The 16,857-nt window shown below is 35.9% G+C and overlaps 3 protein-coding genes across 18 annotated transcripts; 2 read left to right on the forward strand and 1 right to left on the reverse strand.

The window, feature by feature from the left end:
- Positions 1–1,013: 1,013 nt before the first annotated feature.
- Positions 1,014–3,335, forward strand: LOC116110343. 16 transcript variants are annotated; one of them, XR_004124885.1, is made up of 8 exons: positions 1,014–1,042; positions 1,165–1,272; positions 1,375–1,466; positions 1,554–1,686; positions 1,790–1,990; positions 2,095–2,333; positions 2,441–2,798; positions 2,909–3,331. XR_004124885.1 is itself a non-coding variant. In XM_031396594.1 (6 exons), exons 3-6 carry the CDS (start codon positions 1,912–1,914, stop codon positions 2,668–2,670), a joined length of 381 nt encoding a protein of 126 aa, XP_031252454.1. In that variant the 5' UTR covers positions 1,302–1,466; positions 1,554–1,686; positions 1,790–1,911; the 3' UTR covers positions 2,671–3,335. The 16 variants fall into 16 exon arrangements, 1 of the variants encoding a protein (XP_031252454.1); XR_004124894.1 differs by having other exon boundaries at positions 1,017–1,042; positions 1,200–1,272; XR_004124900.1 differs by having other exon boundaries at positions 1,017–1,042; positions 1,200–1,272; positions 1,383–1,466.
- A 95-nt stretch (positions 3,336–3,430) lies between these two features.
- LOC116110572 lies at positions 3,431–5,794 on the forward strand. The gene is made up of 4 exons (XM_031396784.1): positions 3,431–3,829; positions 3,911–3,966; positions 4,061–4,263; positions 4,351–5,794. Exons 1-4 carry the CDS (start codon positions 3,431–3,433, stop codon positions 5,652–5,654), a joined length of 1,962 nt encoding a protein of 653 aa, XP_031252644.1. The 3' UTR covers positions 5,655–5,794.
- A 238-nt stretch (positions 5,795–6,032) lies between these two features.
- LOC116110241 (putative fasciclin-like arabinogalactan protein 20) lies at positions 6,033–7,268 on the reverse strand. The gene has a single exon (XM_031396452.1). It carries the CDS (start codon positions 7,266–7,268, stop codon positions 6,192–6,194), a length of 1,077 nt encoding a protein of 358 aa, XP_031252312.1. The 3' UTR covers positions 6,033–6,191.
- Positions 7,269–16,857: the final 9,589 nt, after the last annotated feature.

A 16,857-nucleotide genomic window follows, 5' to 3' on the forward strand; every position in this document is an offset into this window, starting at 1 on the left:
TGTTGATTACGGAGGTCCTGAAATTTAAATATGATTTGGAACCCTAACCCTAAAGTGGCATTTTGTTTATCAAAAACGTGAAGTAAAATTTAGTGACTTTAAGATTCGATAATGTGCCTCAACAACAATTTTTTTCCACAAAAATGGTGAAAATATGTTTGGTATTGAATTTACTTTTTACTACGACGTTACATGTTTTCAAAACCCCTATTTCTGACACAAATTGTGTGGATTATATGCTATTGGATTGCCAGGTTAACACAGTTGAAGATGAAAATTAACGTATAGGATGAATTTCTAAAACCTCCCTCGAAATTAAGAAAATTACAAAAAATTTAGAAGTTCATCATCATCATTTTACATATTCAACTTCAATCTTGGCGAACTAAGTGATAATTAATAATAATAATAATAATAAAAAAAAAAAAGAGGGAGATATATGTTATTTTTACAAACTTTTCATCTTCATGTTATTATCCCGAACCGTAGGGTAATTCTGCCTTCATGTATTTTTACAACCTGCAATAAATTTTGCAAGCCAAGAGAGCAACAAAATTATAAAAATCATTTTTGAGGTGGGCATGGTTGTTAATTACAAATGTGAACTTCTTTAAACAAGCAGTTATGAGTCTGACACCAATGGAGTTGTGGTAGTTGCCTCTTATCTTTTGCTAGTTTCCTAGACTTAAAAGCTACATGGAGAGAACACACAAGAACATTAGATAAAATTATACAAACACTCTCAGCTCTCAACCACTTGTGGTTGTGATACCAGCTGCATCAAACTTCATCTTCATTGTACTTGCTTAAATGTGAAGTACCGGAGATGGGTTTGTTGTTGAATTATCTTAGAGTACTAGGTGTTTGTTTTGTGTTGATGGTGGTAGGTGCATTGAACTCAGCTCACTCAGCTGTTTTGCTTCATTTTACTCGAGCTCCGTCCGCAAGGTCAAGGTTCTCCACTGCTGTTTTTGAATACTCAATTAGAAGACCAGATGGCTCTAATGCTTGTAAAAACAATGGCTGTTCTGTACATTGTGAGGTACCATTTGCATGAGAATTTGAAAGCTAAATTATATTAAATTTTGACATGTAATGCGTTGCTAAAAAGAGAAACATATCTGGAAATTTTCTTTCATCAAATTAACTATTGTCCTCTCGCAGGTCCCCTAGCTTACTAATGCTATTCTGACTTCCAGGAATATTATGAGAACCTAAATTAAGCTTATCAGCTATAATGGCACAGCTAAAAAACTGCAGGAATTTATTGAGGTCTATTACAGTGATTTAAGATATGTAACTTATGTAACTTGTATTTTGCTGCTTGATGGCAAGGTTTTGAAACAATGTCTTTCCGATGTTATTTTGTTCAAGAATTTCAGTGTAAATCATGAGCATCGTTTTCTTCTCAATGTCACCAACCTTCAGTAGGGAGAGAAACTCCTCTGCTTATTCATGGTTCATTGGTAAGCACATCTGTCTCCCATTATATTTGCTTGTTTCTCAGCATTTGAAGATTCTTACCTCTTGCCGGTTTCATGTTTTTCTAATAGATACAATTATACCAACTGAAACGATTTTAAGCAAACAGAATTACCCAAATGCTGATAACAATTGACATCAAATTCAGTGAGACTTGTGCTGGAACGGGTGGGCTTTAAATGCCTGAACTCATCAAACTGTGATGTAAGGAATTCTCTTGCTCAGAACTCTACATTTTATAAAAACTCATGCCAGTTTCTGGCATAATGTGTTTTGTGAGTGTGAATGGTGTTATCTTCTTTTGCAGGTCATCATAAATGGTCCTGCCCATCTAGATGCATCCTCCCTTAAAATCATCAAACCGAACATCAAATACAAACTTGACATATTACTTCCCATGGAAGGTATACATGGTCGTGTGATATTAGAATGGCAGAAAATTTTTGTACAGAGATAGCTGGAAATGGTTTTACGAGGACAAATGGTTCCACTATAGTAATTCGCTTTGGTAAGACGCTGAAACTATTTAATTTCACTGAGAATGCCAAGTAAATTATTGACTAATGCGTTATTTTGATAATTCTATTATTCATACTTAAATGGTTGTCTTAGATGGAAGACCAATTCTGGTTGATTTATGGATGTCCCTTCCTGACTACGAGCTGGAGTTTAATGGGGTCCCCAGAACTGTCCTTTCAACTAGTAAAATGGAGGACTTGGAACTTTTCTTAGACTTCAGCATTCCTATTATGAATTCAACAGAGCAAGTCCTGAAAGCATTTTGTTTGAATTCTGGTAGCTTAATAGTTATTCATCATAGATGCCATACGAATCTCCGGTTTATGTTTAAAGTAAGTAGTCCATTGACTCCATTCAATTTTGTGTATATATTTCTATCAAGTTTCACTGATACAGATTCAACTTCATGTTATACTGGCAAATTCTCTTGATTTTGTAGCTTACAAATATACCAAAAACTTAAATAATCCCTGTTGAACTACAAGCAGGTTCTCTTATTGGCATAACAGGCACTCCTGCTTCACCAGTTCCTTCGCTTACATTTCTCTATGGTATGTTATTCCAGAGTTTGTGCTCTCCACAGTCCACAGTAGTTCCTGCAATTCTTTCTAGCTGAGCATGGAGCTAAATGACTAGTTTTCTTCTAAGATTCTGCCAAGCCTGGGGTAGGGCTAAGTACCAGCTCACCAAGCATCACAAAGGAACCCAACATCAATGTGATAGTGGAGTTTACAAAGCCAGTTTTTGGGTTTGAGGCTTCCATGGTAGATGTGGACGGAGGGAGACTTACAAGGAAGGTGCATATGGTGTCATAGATACAATTAATCATGTCATTATACTTAATCTCTTAAAAATTAGTACAACTGTATAAAACATTAATCAGAAGGGCCTAAATACATTCATGCAGATTTAAGGAACTCTCGAGAGCTCTATACTCAATGACTGTCCAGGCGTTTAGTCAGAAGGTAGTCTCCATTTCCATTCCTGCAGGAAAAGTCAATGATGTGTCAGGAAACCAAAATTCGGCATCCAATACTCTTGAAGTAAAACACTCTAAGAATAATACATATTCCTGTTGTGATGTTTCAGGATTTTTACTTTATGCTAAAAGCTGCATCTTTGGAAATTTACCAATTGCTGTTTAACTACTTGAGACTCGGTTTATACAGATTCAACCCCTACTATCAACTGCACTACACTCATTTCTGACTGCGGGAACATTAGTAACATCATTGACGGCAGTTATTCTTTCTCTTTCCTCTACAAATGTTGGAGCGATGGGCATTCTGTTCTCAGAAAGTACAAATTTTATGGCTTCTGACACATCAATGAATCTACATGTAAGTAATCTGTAGCCTGATACTGCCAAAAATTCAATGCGAATAATTTAAGTCTGGTTTAAATATCTCAAAAAATTTTATCACAGGGAATGGTTGGACACCTACAAGTTTTTGTCCTCTCAGACTGGCTCTTAACGAACCAACCCATTGAATATTCTGAGACAACAAAAGGTCTGAGGTGGCTTATACCACGTCAAAAGCTTCCTTGGAGAAAGAATAATGATTCAGTGTGGCCTAACCATGTCTATTTGGCTGAAGAACAAGCCTCAAAGCAATTTAGATACCAGCCAATTGAATGTTCTCATGAAAGATCTTATCATCATCTAACTGGCTTAAGTCTGACCAAGTCGTACCCACAACATGAACCACTTTTTCCACCTGAAATTGACCCAAAGTTTGGCGGGCTGTTTGGACGGCACAACATAAGCATGAAAAATACTCCTTATGGCCTACTTCTTAATTCCAGTGAATACTTCACTTATTTCTTGGTTAGTATCTATTGACATACAATTAATTTTGCAGTTTAAACGGAGATTCTTTTGTTAAATGATGTATCAATGATCTTGCAGAGAGGAGAGCCATTGTCTGCTAGCAGTGTTGTCAAGAAACTGGAGAACTATAAGGGGTAGCTTAAACATTGACTGTTAATAATTCAGAAGTAAAATATTTACTTTTGTTAGTGATCTGAGTATTGCTGAAATCTTTCGTTTGCTCGACAGGTGGCAAGATTTGGGGATGAACTTGTTCTGGCTTGGTGTTGGATGCGGTAGCTTACTTATAATCCATTTTCTGACATTACTTTTCCTAAGATGGAGGATAGGAACTCCAGCTCATGGAATGATTTCAGTTCCGAGGTTTGCGCTCTTTCTTCTAATTCTCATGCTACCTTGTATCTGCCAGTCTTCAGCATTTGTAATAAGAGGTGAGAAAAATAAAAACTAGGTTCCTTCTGATTTAGACTGTTCCACTCTGTTGGATTTAGGAATTGACGGTTGCATAATTGTTGCAGGTGGTACCACAGGGGGAATAATCACAGGGGCTTTACTGCTAGCCATCCCAGCAGCACTTATTCTATCAGTCTGCCTTTTTCTTGTTATTGCCATCTTTTTTGGAAGTTTTGCACAGTACAAAGAAATCAGATATGTAGCTCTAAAGGAGCCGTGGTATAAAAAGCTATGGTTTTTCTTTACAGGAAGGCCTGCTATTGGAAAATGGTTTTACAGGGAAGGGCTGCCTTCCTCTTTCTTCCCACTCTTTGGGGTTCTCTTCGAGAATCGAAAAGGCCCTCCATTATTTGTCTTTGTCAATGAGAATGATCCAAACACCATACCTAACTGGACAGAAAGCAACCAAAGTGGGATTGGGAGAATGAGAGCTATCAGCTCAGATGATAGCAATGAAGATATCAGAATTCCTACGTCCGGGAGGTTACTGGGGTGTGCTAAATCTTCCTATATTGTTCTTGATCTTTTAAGAAGAATCAGTATGGGGGTAATATGTGGAGCTTACCCTTCGAATAAATTAAGCCAAACCCTATTTGCTTTGACAATCACACTGATACAATTTATGTGTTTATTTACTCTCAAACCATACATCCGAAGAGGAGTCCAAGTAGTGGAATGCATTTCTCTGTTGTGTGAGGTAGGCGTTTTTGGTCTAAGTGTCAGATTGAATGGCTCAAATCCAACTGAAGCAAAAACTCTTGGATTATTAATGCTAGGCCTACTCTTCCTCACTTTTGTTGCTCAACTTATAAATGAGTGGTATGCTATAATAAAAAGCATTCTAAGACTTGCTCAGCCCCAAAAAAATTCTTTCAGGCTTGGACTGAAGTTTGCTGTTAAGGGCCTTGTGCTGCCTTTCCTCCCAAGGAAGTATTGGTCAAGAGTCATCCCTGGTTCCTCAAAACCAATAACAGGCCTAGCTTCAGTCCCTCCTCAAAGTCCCGAAACTGAATATGTTAGAAGAAATACTAGAGGACCCAGTACCGACCCCTTTAGTGCCATGACTGCAACAGTAGTCCCTGTGCTCAGTCCTGGCTCACCGGGCCTTAATGTTATTCAAACAACTGGTTTCACTCCTGGGGACACAAGCATTATGCAGCAAAGAGTTGCAGAAGGTAAGCGGGCAAAGGGACTGAAAATAGAGTCCAAGAATGAGATGAAGAAGCTAAGGGAGTTGGCAAAAGCTAGTTTCTGTGGAGATTCTACAGGCGAGGGAGCTAGTACTAGCTATGCATTTAGGCTGCAATCTCACTCTCCTGAAACCCTTTTAGATAACCCTGAAGCTTCCACTTCCAAATTCAGAAGATAGTGTTTTAAACGACAGGGCTATGGAAAAGGGTGTTGAGATTCAACTTCACCAAGCAGTTAACATCATTCTTGTTTCTCATAGACTTGTAGCATGACTTTGTACAATTAATACAATGTTTAAAGTGAATTATCTGCACTTGTAAGACCTCTAAGATAATTTTTTTTTGTTTAAATTCTCATTTCCAACTGACGATTTATCAGAAATGCAGATTTTCTGAACACATTTTCAGAATACTGCCACATTTCAATGCACATTCTTCTTGAATGACAAACAGAAAATACAACTTGTGAATCTAAAAGTTAATGAAAGGAAATGGAAACTTCAATTACAGTCTCCTCTATGTTGCCACTAAATATTAATAGCGTAAAACCACAAGCCTGAGAAGTTTAAATTCTCTGAAACTACCACAAGCCTGAGAAGTTTAAATTCTCTGAAACTAACATTTAACAATACATTGAGTTTAATATGAAGGCAGGCAAAATAGAAGAATAGCTTCAGAGAAGAACCTACACATCATTTGTCAAAAGTTTTCCATCATCATTTATACTCTGGCTGATTGTGGTAATCTTCTGCAAAAAGTTCAGAGAAAGAATCTCCAATTATCTTTTGATTCACTGGCGGCATAAGCAACGGATTGAGGCCATGCAGGACAAGCCAATTACTTGTATAAACATCTGGAAGGACTACAACTGGAACACCATTGAGCACAAGGACATCACCAGACCAAGTCAGATTAATCACAAACCCTCCTGAAAATGTTTGCAACATTGTCCCATCACTAAGTCTAACCAAATCCTGCCAAGTAAGCAATCTCGGAACGACATGTCGCCGAAAAATTACCAAATAGTCAGTAATGTTTCTCACACATGCTTCGATTGCTTCATCAAGTGGGGCAAAGATTGTCAATCTTGTATGATCTCTAAACCCTGACAATTGAACGCCAAGAAATGTCGCCATTGTTGTATGGCCTCTTGACCTTAGCCAATCAGATGCCTTGCCAAACTCATCAACATCAAAACCATAGTGTTTAAGTTCACTCTGAGAGGAATTATTATTAACCATAGTAGTTGGAGGAGGGCTCGGCTCAAGTGCTGAAAAAGAAGTGCTAGTAGTAATATTAAATGAAGTATCAAAGAACGCATCCATTCCATTTATAACCAAAAACCCTTCATCATAAACGGGAGATTCATCGATAGAAATGCCATTTATCGAAAACGGTGCATTGTAATCTGAAGTAGTGACCATCAGTGAGTTATTTGGCAACAGTGTGGGGATTCTTGAGCCAAAAGGAAGAGTTTTGAGGGTATCTTGAAAGAGTTGTGCAGGTGATATGTGATATTGGAGCTGGAGAAAAGACAACCGACCTGATTGAACGAAAGCAAGATCGGATGGAGCGAAAATGGTGATGATTTTAGAATCAAGATTGAGGGTCTTGGAGGTAAATTGAAGGGTAAGCGCCATTGATAGATAGCCAGAGTTTGAGAGAATCTCCAGCGCATTGGATAAAGCTGTACGAGATGCAAAAGCAAAGGTAGATAAAGAGAACATAATGAGAGAGAAGAAAAGTGAAGTTGCCATGGAAGACTTGGTTTTGATGCTTGTTCTCGACTTCATTAACGAACAGAGTTTATGGTTTTTGTTGAGAAGAGTGTTCATGGGCTGCAAGAGCGGGAAAAAGCTTATACCAGGCTGAAAGTAGTTATAGTTGTGACCAAAACAGAAGAAATTATGAGGGCGTCAAACGGGTAGGTTGAATCGGATCCGGTCGTGTCGTGTCTTATTTATATGATATTAAAGACATTAAATGGTGCGTTTGGTTTATTATTTTGGATAGAATTTTAGGAATAATATTGGGTAGTTAAATAGGAGATTATTACAAGGTAAAATTTAAAAATTTATAAAAAAGCTCTTAGGTTTACTAATTTAATTAAACACCCTAATATATAAAATGACAAAAATACCCCCACCATCTGCAGTGCCAGATTCCGGCCATCACCAAAGAAATCTAGACGGAAAATCGCATTACGACACAGACCGGTCGTATCTGTGTCGTAACGCGTCGTTATGGCCTTTTCCGGCCAGATCCACCACGGATCTGGCCGAAAAAGGCCAGATCTACGGCCTATTGTGGCTGCGACGGCCGGAAAAGGACAAAACGACAGCCATCTTTGGCCATCAGCGACGGCCAAAGATATGGCCATCGTTTCGGTCAACGATGACCAAGATTTTGTCGTCGTTGACCGTCAACGACGGTCATTTCTTTGGCCGTCACTAGATCGGTGAATTACCAGCCAGTTCTGGTCGGCAATTCACCGTTGTGGCAGATTCTGGCTACCACCGACAGTGGTTGCCAGAATCTGGCAAGTATGGGTCATGGGGGTATTTTTGTTAATTTTTAAACTTTTTTCAGGGGGTATTTAATGAAATTAATAACCTTATGGGGTTTAAAAGTAATTAAAAAAAATAGGGTAATATTTCTGGAATAATGTGCCAAACTTTATTTGAAGAATAGGATTGGAAATATGGGCAGAAATAATAAGCCAAACATGCCCAAAAAGATTTTATAAGAGTAATTATAATTATGTAAAAATATATTGTGGGTTATATTATATCCTCATATATTTGACATTAAATTTTATTGTAATTTTAAATGTGCAAGTATAATAGACTGAGAAGGATATAAATTTAAGAGAATAGAATTAGAGGGGGCTGAAATACTTCTTCGCTCCTCAATTAATTGTTGTGAGATGTGGCCACATCTCACAACACTCTCCCTTAGACATCCACCGCTTACAGATAACTGTATTTAACCTTACTGAAGAAAAACCCAGTGGGAAAAAAACTTAAGTAAAGAAATACAACTCCACTGTAACGTGAAATTAGACGTGCTTTATACTGCCTCATTAAAAACCTTATCAAGAAAACTCAATGGGACAAAACCTGATCAAGGAAAAAAGAGTACAGTGCACATATGTCTAATACAACAAACAGTAGAATAAACTTTTCTAAAAACTTCCCCTAATCGATGCTCCTCTTGATCAATGCTCCCCCTCATAATGGTAGAATTAATTTAGTAACTTATTGAGCCGCCGCATACCAATGTTATACACTAACTTTTCAAATGTTGATGTTGGTAAGGTCTTAGTGAATAAATTTGCAAGATTATCACTAGAGCGTATTTGTTTGATATCAATCTCGGGATTTTGCTGGAGTTCGTGTGTGTAAAAGAACTTCAGTGAAATATGTTTGGTTCTGTCTCCTTTGATATATCCTCCCCTAACTTGAGCAATACATGTTGCATTGTCTTTATTTATAATTGTGGGAGCATCTAAGGTACATGGCAATTTACATGTACTTTCAATATGATGGATGACAGATCTTAACCATACGCATTCTTGGCTGGCTTCATGAAGTGAAAGAATCTTGGAGTGGTTGGAAGAAGTGGCAACTAATGTTTGTTTTGTAAAGTGCCATAATATTGCAGTACCATTATAAGTGAAAACATATCCCGTCTGCGAGCGGGCTTTGTAAGGATTAGAAAGGTACCCAACATTTGTATAGCCAACTAATTTAGAATCATTATCAGACTTCCTTGGATAAAATAATCCCAAGTCTTTTGTTCCACTGAGGTAACAAAAGACATGTTTGATCCCATTCTAATGTCAGTGTGTTGGTGCAAAGCTAAATCTTACTAATAGATTCACTGCAAATGTTATGTCTGGTCTCGTACATTGTGCCAAATATAATAATGCATCTATTGCATTTAAATACGGTACGTCAGGACCAAGTATCTTTTCATCGTCTTCTTTAAAACGAAATGGATCATTTTTAGGATCAAGAGACTAAACTACCATTAGGGTACTCAAGGGGTGAGATTTATTCATATAAAATCGCTTAAGGATCTTTTCAGTATAATTTGATTGATGAAGCAAAACTCCATTTGAACAATGCTTGATCTGCAGGCCAAGACAATACTTTGTTTTCCCTAGATCCTTCATTTCAAATTCTCTTTTTAAGTACTAAGCAACTTTTGTGACCTCTTTAGGAGTCCCTTGTAAGTTCATGTCGTTGACATATACTGCCACAATTGCAAATCATGATTCCAACCTTTTTATAAAGACACACGAGCATACAGGATCATTGATGTATCCTTCCTTAATCAGATATTCATTGAGACGATTATACTACATTCGTCCTAATTATTTCAACCCATATAACGATCTTTGCAATTTTATTGAATACATGTTCATTTTATTTGGTTCTGGCACTTTGAATCCTTCTGGGATTTTCATATAGATATCAGTATCTAGTGTACCATACAAATATGTAGTGACAACGTCTATGAGACGCATATCAAGTCCTTCTGAGACTGATAAACTAATCAAGTATCGAAATGTGATTGCATCCATCACTGGTGAATATGTCTCATCAAAGTAAATTCCGGGTCTCCATAGGAAACCTTAAGCCACTAGTCTGACCTTATACCTAGCAATCTCACTTTTCATTTCTATGTTCTTGTATTCCTTTAGGGATTTCTTCCTCTTTAGGGGCTTGTGTCTTTTCAAGGACTGTTAAATCTTCTGGAGTTAGTTTAGAAGATGTGTGGAATTGTCAATTATTCCAGTATTGTCAATATTGGCACCTATTTGATTATGTGCCTTTTGTTTCTTAGGAATAGTATCCTTGGCTCCAACAGGCTTACCACGCTTCTGGCGTATAACAGATGAATCAATCACTGACGCATGGATTGTTCATTGGTAACATCAATCCTTACTGGTGTATTAATAGTAGGAAAGTATGATCTCGTTATTTTTGCTACATCTGTAAATGCATCAGGCATTTGGTTGGCAATATTTTGCAAAAGTGGCAACATTACAAATAGATAGTAGACAAACATGTGACCATTGTGCCAACGTGTCAATCAGTACCATGAAGTAGTGGAAAGGTCCACTTGGTGGATGAATAAATCCACATATGTCCCCTTGAATTGTTTATAAAAATGATGGGGATTCTACACCAACTTTAGCGATGGATGGCTTAAGTACCCATTTGCCTTGTGAGCAAGCAATACAAGCACTCTCATTAGGTAACAAAATCTTCAGGTTCTTTAATGGGTGCCCATGTGAGTTTTATATGATCCTACGCATCATAGTAGATCCTGGGTGACCGAGACGATCATGCCAAATTTTAAAAAGTTCAGGATTAGTGAACTTTTGGTTCATAACTTCATAGACTTTAACATTCTTCAAGAATGTGTAATATAACCCTGATGAGAAAGTAGGGAGTTTATCCAGTACATGCTTCTAGCATGAAATATTAGCAGTGATGCATAGAAACTCTCCATTCTTTTCACTTAAAGTTTCAATGTGGTATCCATTGAGTCAGATGTCTTTGAAACTAAACAAATTTCTTCTGGATTTGCCAGAATATAAAGCATCATGGATACTTAATTTAATTCTGCTTGGTAACACAAGTGTTGCTATTTCGGAGCCCTCAATTATGTTTGCAGATCATAATATGGTATTTATTTTAGCCTCAGTAAAGGTCAAACTTGAGAAATATTTTCTATCCCGAAGGATGGCATGCGTTATTGCACTATCTACTATACAAATGTTTCAACCATTACTGGATATCGATGTCTCAGTTTTGAAGTCCATCCTTAAAAGAATTTATATTAGTAAGGATGTTTACAGAACTTCATCTTCATGATATGGAACTTCAGGTCCTATTTTTGTCTCTGTTTTACAAACTTCATGTTTGTAATCAGTATTTAGAACTTCAAGTTCTAAAATGATATTTATTTATGGAACTTCAAGTTCATTTATCAAATATAATATGAAAAATATAATAAAAGCAGATCCAACCATAAAAGTTGTATTGAACAAGAATAAATAGATCCATCCATGAAGGCGGTATTCAACAATAATAAATAAATCCAGCCATAGAGGCGAAATTTAACAATAATAAATAGATCTAAACATAGAGGCGGAATTTAACAATAATAAGTAGTTTCGACCATAGAGGCTAATAAATAGATCTAACCATAGAGGCGGAATTTAACAATAATAAGTAGTTTCGACCATAGAGGCGGAATTTGACAATAATAAATAAATCTGACCATAGAGACGATATTTAACAGTAATAAATAAATCCGACTATAGAGGCTGAATTTAACAGTAATAAATAAATCCGATCATAGAGGTGGAATTCAATAGTAATAAACAAATCTAGCCATAAAGACGAAAACATGGATTAAATAACATTTGTAGGATTGAAAATACGTACTTTCAGTAGGCATGTATCGTTACACTTGTTAAGCTGCTGATAACGTATTGTAATTTTAAATGTGCAAGTATAATAGACTAAGAAGGATAGAAATTTACGAGAATAGAATTAAAGGGGGCTGAAATACTGCCTCACTCCTCAATTGATTGTTGTAGTGAAAATGAAGGGAATGGGGGGTTTATATAACCAACACCCCCTCTCCCATTCACCGCCTCAAAGTTAAGGCAGTGGATGGTCACATTTCACAACAAATATGGTTTTTTTAGCACTTGATATTTGGTACTTTGTTGTGCCCTTTTCCTGACCTCAAACTATCATATTCTATTTTCCCTAAAATAAATAAAAGGAGAGGAGCCTCTATTTTCCCTAAAAACTATAATAATAATACATAAATATAAATAAAAAGAGTGGGGTGAAGACTGAATGTTTTACACTCCCTTCTTCACCTGAGGAAATTTGTAGAATGTCATCTTCATCAATGGCTACTCCACAGTTACAAACCTCTGGAATGCTGTCTAGAGAACAATTACTTCATCTCTTCAATCACTTCGCTTTCCTCACCTCTCAGCCTGGTACATTTCCCATTCTCTTTCGTTTTTCTTTTTCATTTTTTGTCATCTCATTGACATTTCCTTTTGTTTCTTTCTAGATGTAAAGAAATCAAAAATGCTATATCCACTGAAGAATTGCACCGAAACACGTGGAGGCTACCACGTTGGATGATTGAATACTGACATAAATGGATGGCCATCCAACGTTTTCGGACGGCCGTCCATACATCCTGGATGGTCGTTCATAGTGGAATGGACGACCGTCCATAAAAAGTTGTTTAGTTTAAAAAAAAAAAAAACGATGGACGCCTGTCCAAATTTTAGGGACGGGTGTCCATATTATATGGACGGTCGTCTATCCTATAGGGACGGCCGTCCATTTTAACTGGACGCCCGTCCTTAAAATTTAGGAATTTTTTTTATAAAAATAGTTTTAAAATATAACGGGATGGCAGTCCATCTGTTATGGACGGTCGTCCATCTTGTAGGGACGGCAGTCCATTCGTCCCTAGTTTGTGAAATTTTAATTATTTAATTTTTTTTTTTTAAATATAATGTAAATATGGACGGCAGTCCATGTAGTATGGACAGCCGTCCATACTAGATGGACTGGCGTTCATGTAGTTTCCAAACTACATGGACGGCCGTCTAAACTACATGGACTGGTGTCCATATTTGTTGAAAAAAAAATTTTGTTGATTAATATTAATGAATGGCTTGTCTAATACGCTTCATTTTTAAGCGCCAGAATTTTTTTCTTCTCTTCTCCTTCGTCTCCGTCATTTGTTTTTCTTCTGTTCTTCGTCTGCACCATTTGTTTTTCTTCGCTTCTCCTTCGTTGCGTGTTGTCATTCCTTGCTTCGATGCCGGTTGCTTCCTCATCAGCCAAGCACCAGCAGCAATACCTTGTTTTACAGAGATAACCGAGAAACAAAAATAACAAAATATCAAACCTGTTAAAGCTCGGATTTTTTGTTAAGGTAAAGAATTTTTGACTTATTTTATATATTCATTTAGTTTCCATTCTATTTTGGATTGAATAAACTTCTTCGTCAGTTTCATCTAAACAGTCAGCGATTCTCAAGAACACCTTCATGCGCTCCAGTTCGGCTCTCACGTAAACAATTTCTTCACGACCACCGCTTATCAGTTGCACCTCATTTGCGAAGAATGGTGTAAGCTTATCGAGTACAAACATAACGGCTGTTTCTGCCATGAGAAGTGGCAGTAAAAGTAGCTGTAAATTGTTGTTTGAAAGAAAAGTATATGTAAATTGTGGTTTCAAAGAAGAAATACAATTAAAAGTAGCTGTAATTTGCGGTTTCAAAGAAGAAGTACAAGTAGCTGTAGTTTGTTGTTTCAAAGAAGAAAGAAATTGAAACATCAAGGTGGGAGTTTCTTTAAGGGTGTGAACCCACGAATTTATAGTCTCTCATCTTCACTTCTGTTGCTACTTTCGTGTTAATTCCGCCATTAATGTCATGGATGATGTTAGAACCCACTAAAGTTTAGATTAAAACTTATATACGACAAGAAACAAATTAATGATTTAAATTTAGTTTTTTTTTTTAAACTTAATTTAGTGAAGGTAATGCTAATATATAATAGCTGATGTATATAAATAAACACTGAAAGTACATTGGAATTTTTGTCTAAGGCAAAATGAGATCGAAGTTACTTGGTCCTCAATAAAGCATCTCAGATACATATTTAATGCTATCTATCGCGTGTCTTTGATGTTATATTTATTTGACATGATATCAAAAGTTTATCTTAGTAAATGTAACCATGACTCCATCATGAGCAACATCATCTAATTAATTATATTAATAATTTGAATGTGATTTCAGCTTATTTTACCCCATCTATATTTTTATTAAATTATTTTTTTTGTCGGTTCTTTAAACATGCACGTTTCACTCTGTTGATGCATAATTTTGATACTAATGACTACACACGTACAAAATATTATGAAGTTACACGTAAAGTGATTATGAAAAGTGTTTATGGTGCAATAATGATATTTGTTTGTTAATTTGTAAATAACAAGTTGACAAGAGAAATTTGTAGAGTGGTTCTGATGCTATGAGCAAGTCCTACATCTATTTTGATTGTATTTATGATTTTTTTTTTTTTTTTGTGATCGTTACGGAAGAATACAAAGAGAGCGATCTCTCAAGGTTACAAGATTTGAAGTATTCTAAGAGAATGAAAAATCAGTCTCTTTTTAATAATATATCTTTGCTATTTTTCTGTAAAATAAGTGTGTGATTAACCTTCGTTTTGAGGAGTAAAATAACTATTTATACTTTTTTCAGCTTAAGGTAATTAGTACTTTTACAAGTTACTTTGATTTGGTGAAAAATCTTTTTTCATTCTGATTCGCTAAAAGCTTTTATCCATATCCTTAAATTTAGTAAAATTATGGCAGTTGGCAGCACAAAATATCATTTGAGTCAATTTAAGGATCAAACAGCTAATATAGTTGTCTTTAAGTGCTTGGTGAATCTTGGTTGGTGGAGATGCATGCTGAGATCTGATCGGTGATAAAGTCGGCTGAGTTTTGATCGGTGGAGATGACATCAGCATATTATTTAGTCATAACACACTCGTAAATGACTTTAAGGTCTGAGTTGGAAGGAAGACTGACTTCTTCATGATCTGGATCATATATTCTTCATTGAGGAAGAAAACAAACGGGTTGTTATAATGAAGATATCGAAATGTTCTTGAAGAAACTTCGCAGCAATATCATAATTTTATCTTCGTGTAACACATATTCAAAATTACTGTGAAACTCATGAATTCTCTAGTATTTAGTCTAACAGTAAATCTACTTTAAACTTGTATCGGCCAATCATAAAGGTTTCAAATGTTGACTAACATTCACTTTATTATGGAGATGAAAATTACAGAGATGAACTTTACAATTAAATATGAGATGGGAGGATGACTGATTCCATTTTGAGCGTAATAAAAAATGTAAGTGTGCTGTTTTATTGGGGAAAGGCTCTGAATAAAGAATCATAAGTTGGCGTTCGACACAAGTAAAGGTTTGTCGTAGACAATAATAGTTGTTATTACTAACAAATATCATTGAATTTTTTATTCTCGGAAAATGATATATTTAGAAGCTATAGGTTCAATCAAAAACTGACTTCTCAGTGTTTTCACAGCGAAGAAACCAAATGGAGTGTTGTAGTAGACAGAGCACGTAGATGATAAGGAAATACTTCATAATACCAGAAGAAGAAGAAAAAAATTAATGAAGATGGTGTTTAATATTAATTCAGTCTTGGGTTGTTTTCTTTCCATAGGTGGAATTTAGTTATCATAAAGAGATTTGTTATTTAGCTAAACACAGACGGATTACGGCTTAACACAGAGAGTCAAAAGTAGAAAATCTGACGTTGTTTTGAATGTAAAGTAAGTCATCTTATCTTGTTCTTTGACATAGGCATAAAGGTTAAAGATGGTTGGAAAATGTCTAACGTATAAGTTCATGCATTTGGAATACTTTCAACATCGATAATATTTTGACTTCACCGTATTTGACAAGATCATTGATTCATAAAGTTAGCTGAATATTAATTGACTTCACCGTGTTGTTCCTTCTATTTAATCAGCTTCTTTATGTATCGTTTTGTGCCGATCGAGATTCATATATACCATGCATGCAGCGCATACAAAGCGATCGATTTTGAGCATGTCCACGCATAGGCGGTTTTTCGAAACCATGGACGAGCTATATATTCAAGTCTTTGTTTATGCATAGTTTAAACTAATCTATAGTATTGTAAATTATCAGAAACTTCACCTTAATAGAATATAGAATAGTTGCTAGCTTATACTATTTTGAAGAATATAATATGTACACCTTTTTTTTTTTTTTTTTTTTTTTTTTTTTTTAGTTAATATGAATATTTGTAGTCCTGTCCAAAGAAATAACTATAATTAATGACTGTTTACTTCAAAGACGCAACGTTTCATCTTGACTTGACTTTGATCTCGGAATTTGAATATGTAATAAGCAAAGATGTGTAGCTTCCATTCCATTCTCAGGATTTATAAGAGCTAAATAATTATTTAATAATAAAAAACACAAGCCTTAGTTTGAGAATGAAAGTGGTGAAAAAATTGTGTACCAACCCAATATGAATGGTCTTAGTATCCTATTTTTTTTTGTAACCGAGGTGTCTGGACACTTTGCACGTAAACTCAACTAATTCTCGAGATCCATTGAACACTCACCAAGTTCAAAGGGCTAGGTAAACCACGATGTTATTATGAAAAGTGGCCCTAAGGTTTGAATCCAGGAATTCAAGAAAGGGAGCAAAAATTTTTGACCGCAGGATCAACCCTTAAGG

Source organism: Pistacia vera, unplaced genomic scaffold, assembly GCF_008641045.1.
Source record: "Pistacia vera cultivar Batoury unplaced genomic scaffold, PisVer_v2 Contig1180, whole genome shotgun sequence".
In the NCBI taxonomy this organism is placed as follows: Eukaryota; Viridiplantae; Streptophyta; class Magnoliopsida; order Sapindales; family Anacardiaceae; genus Pistacia; species Pistacia vera.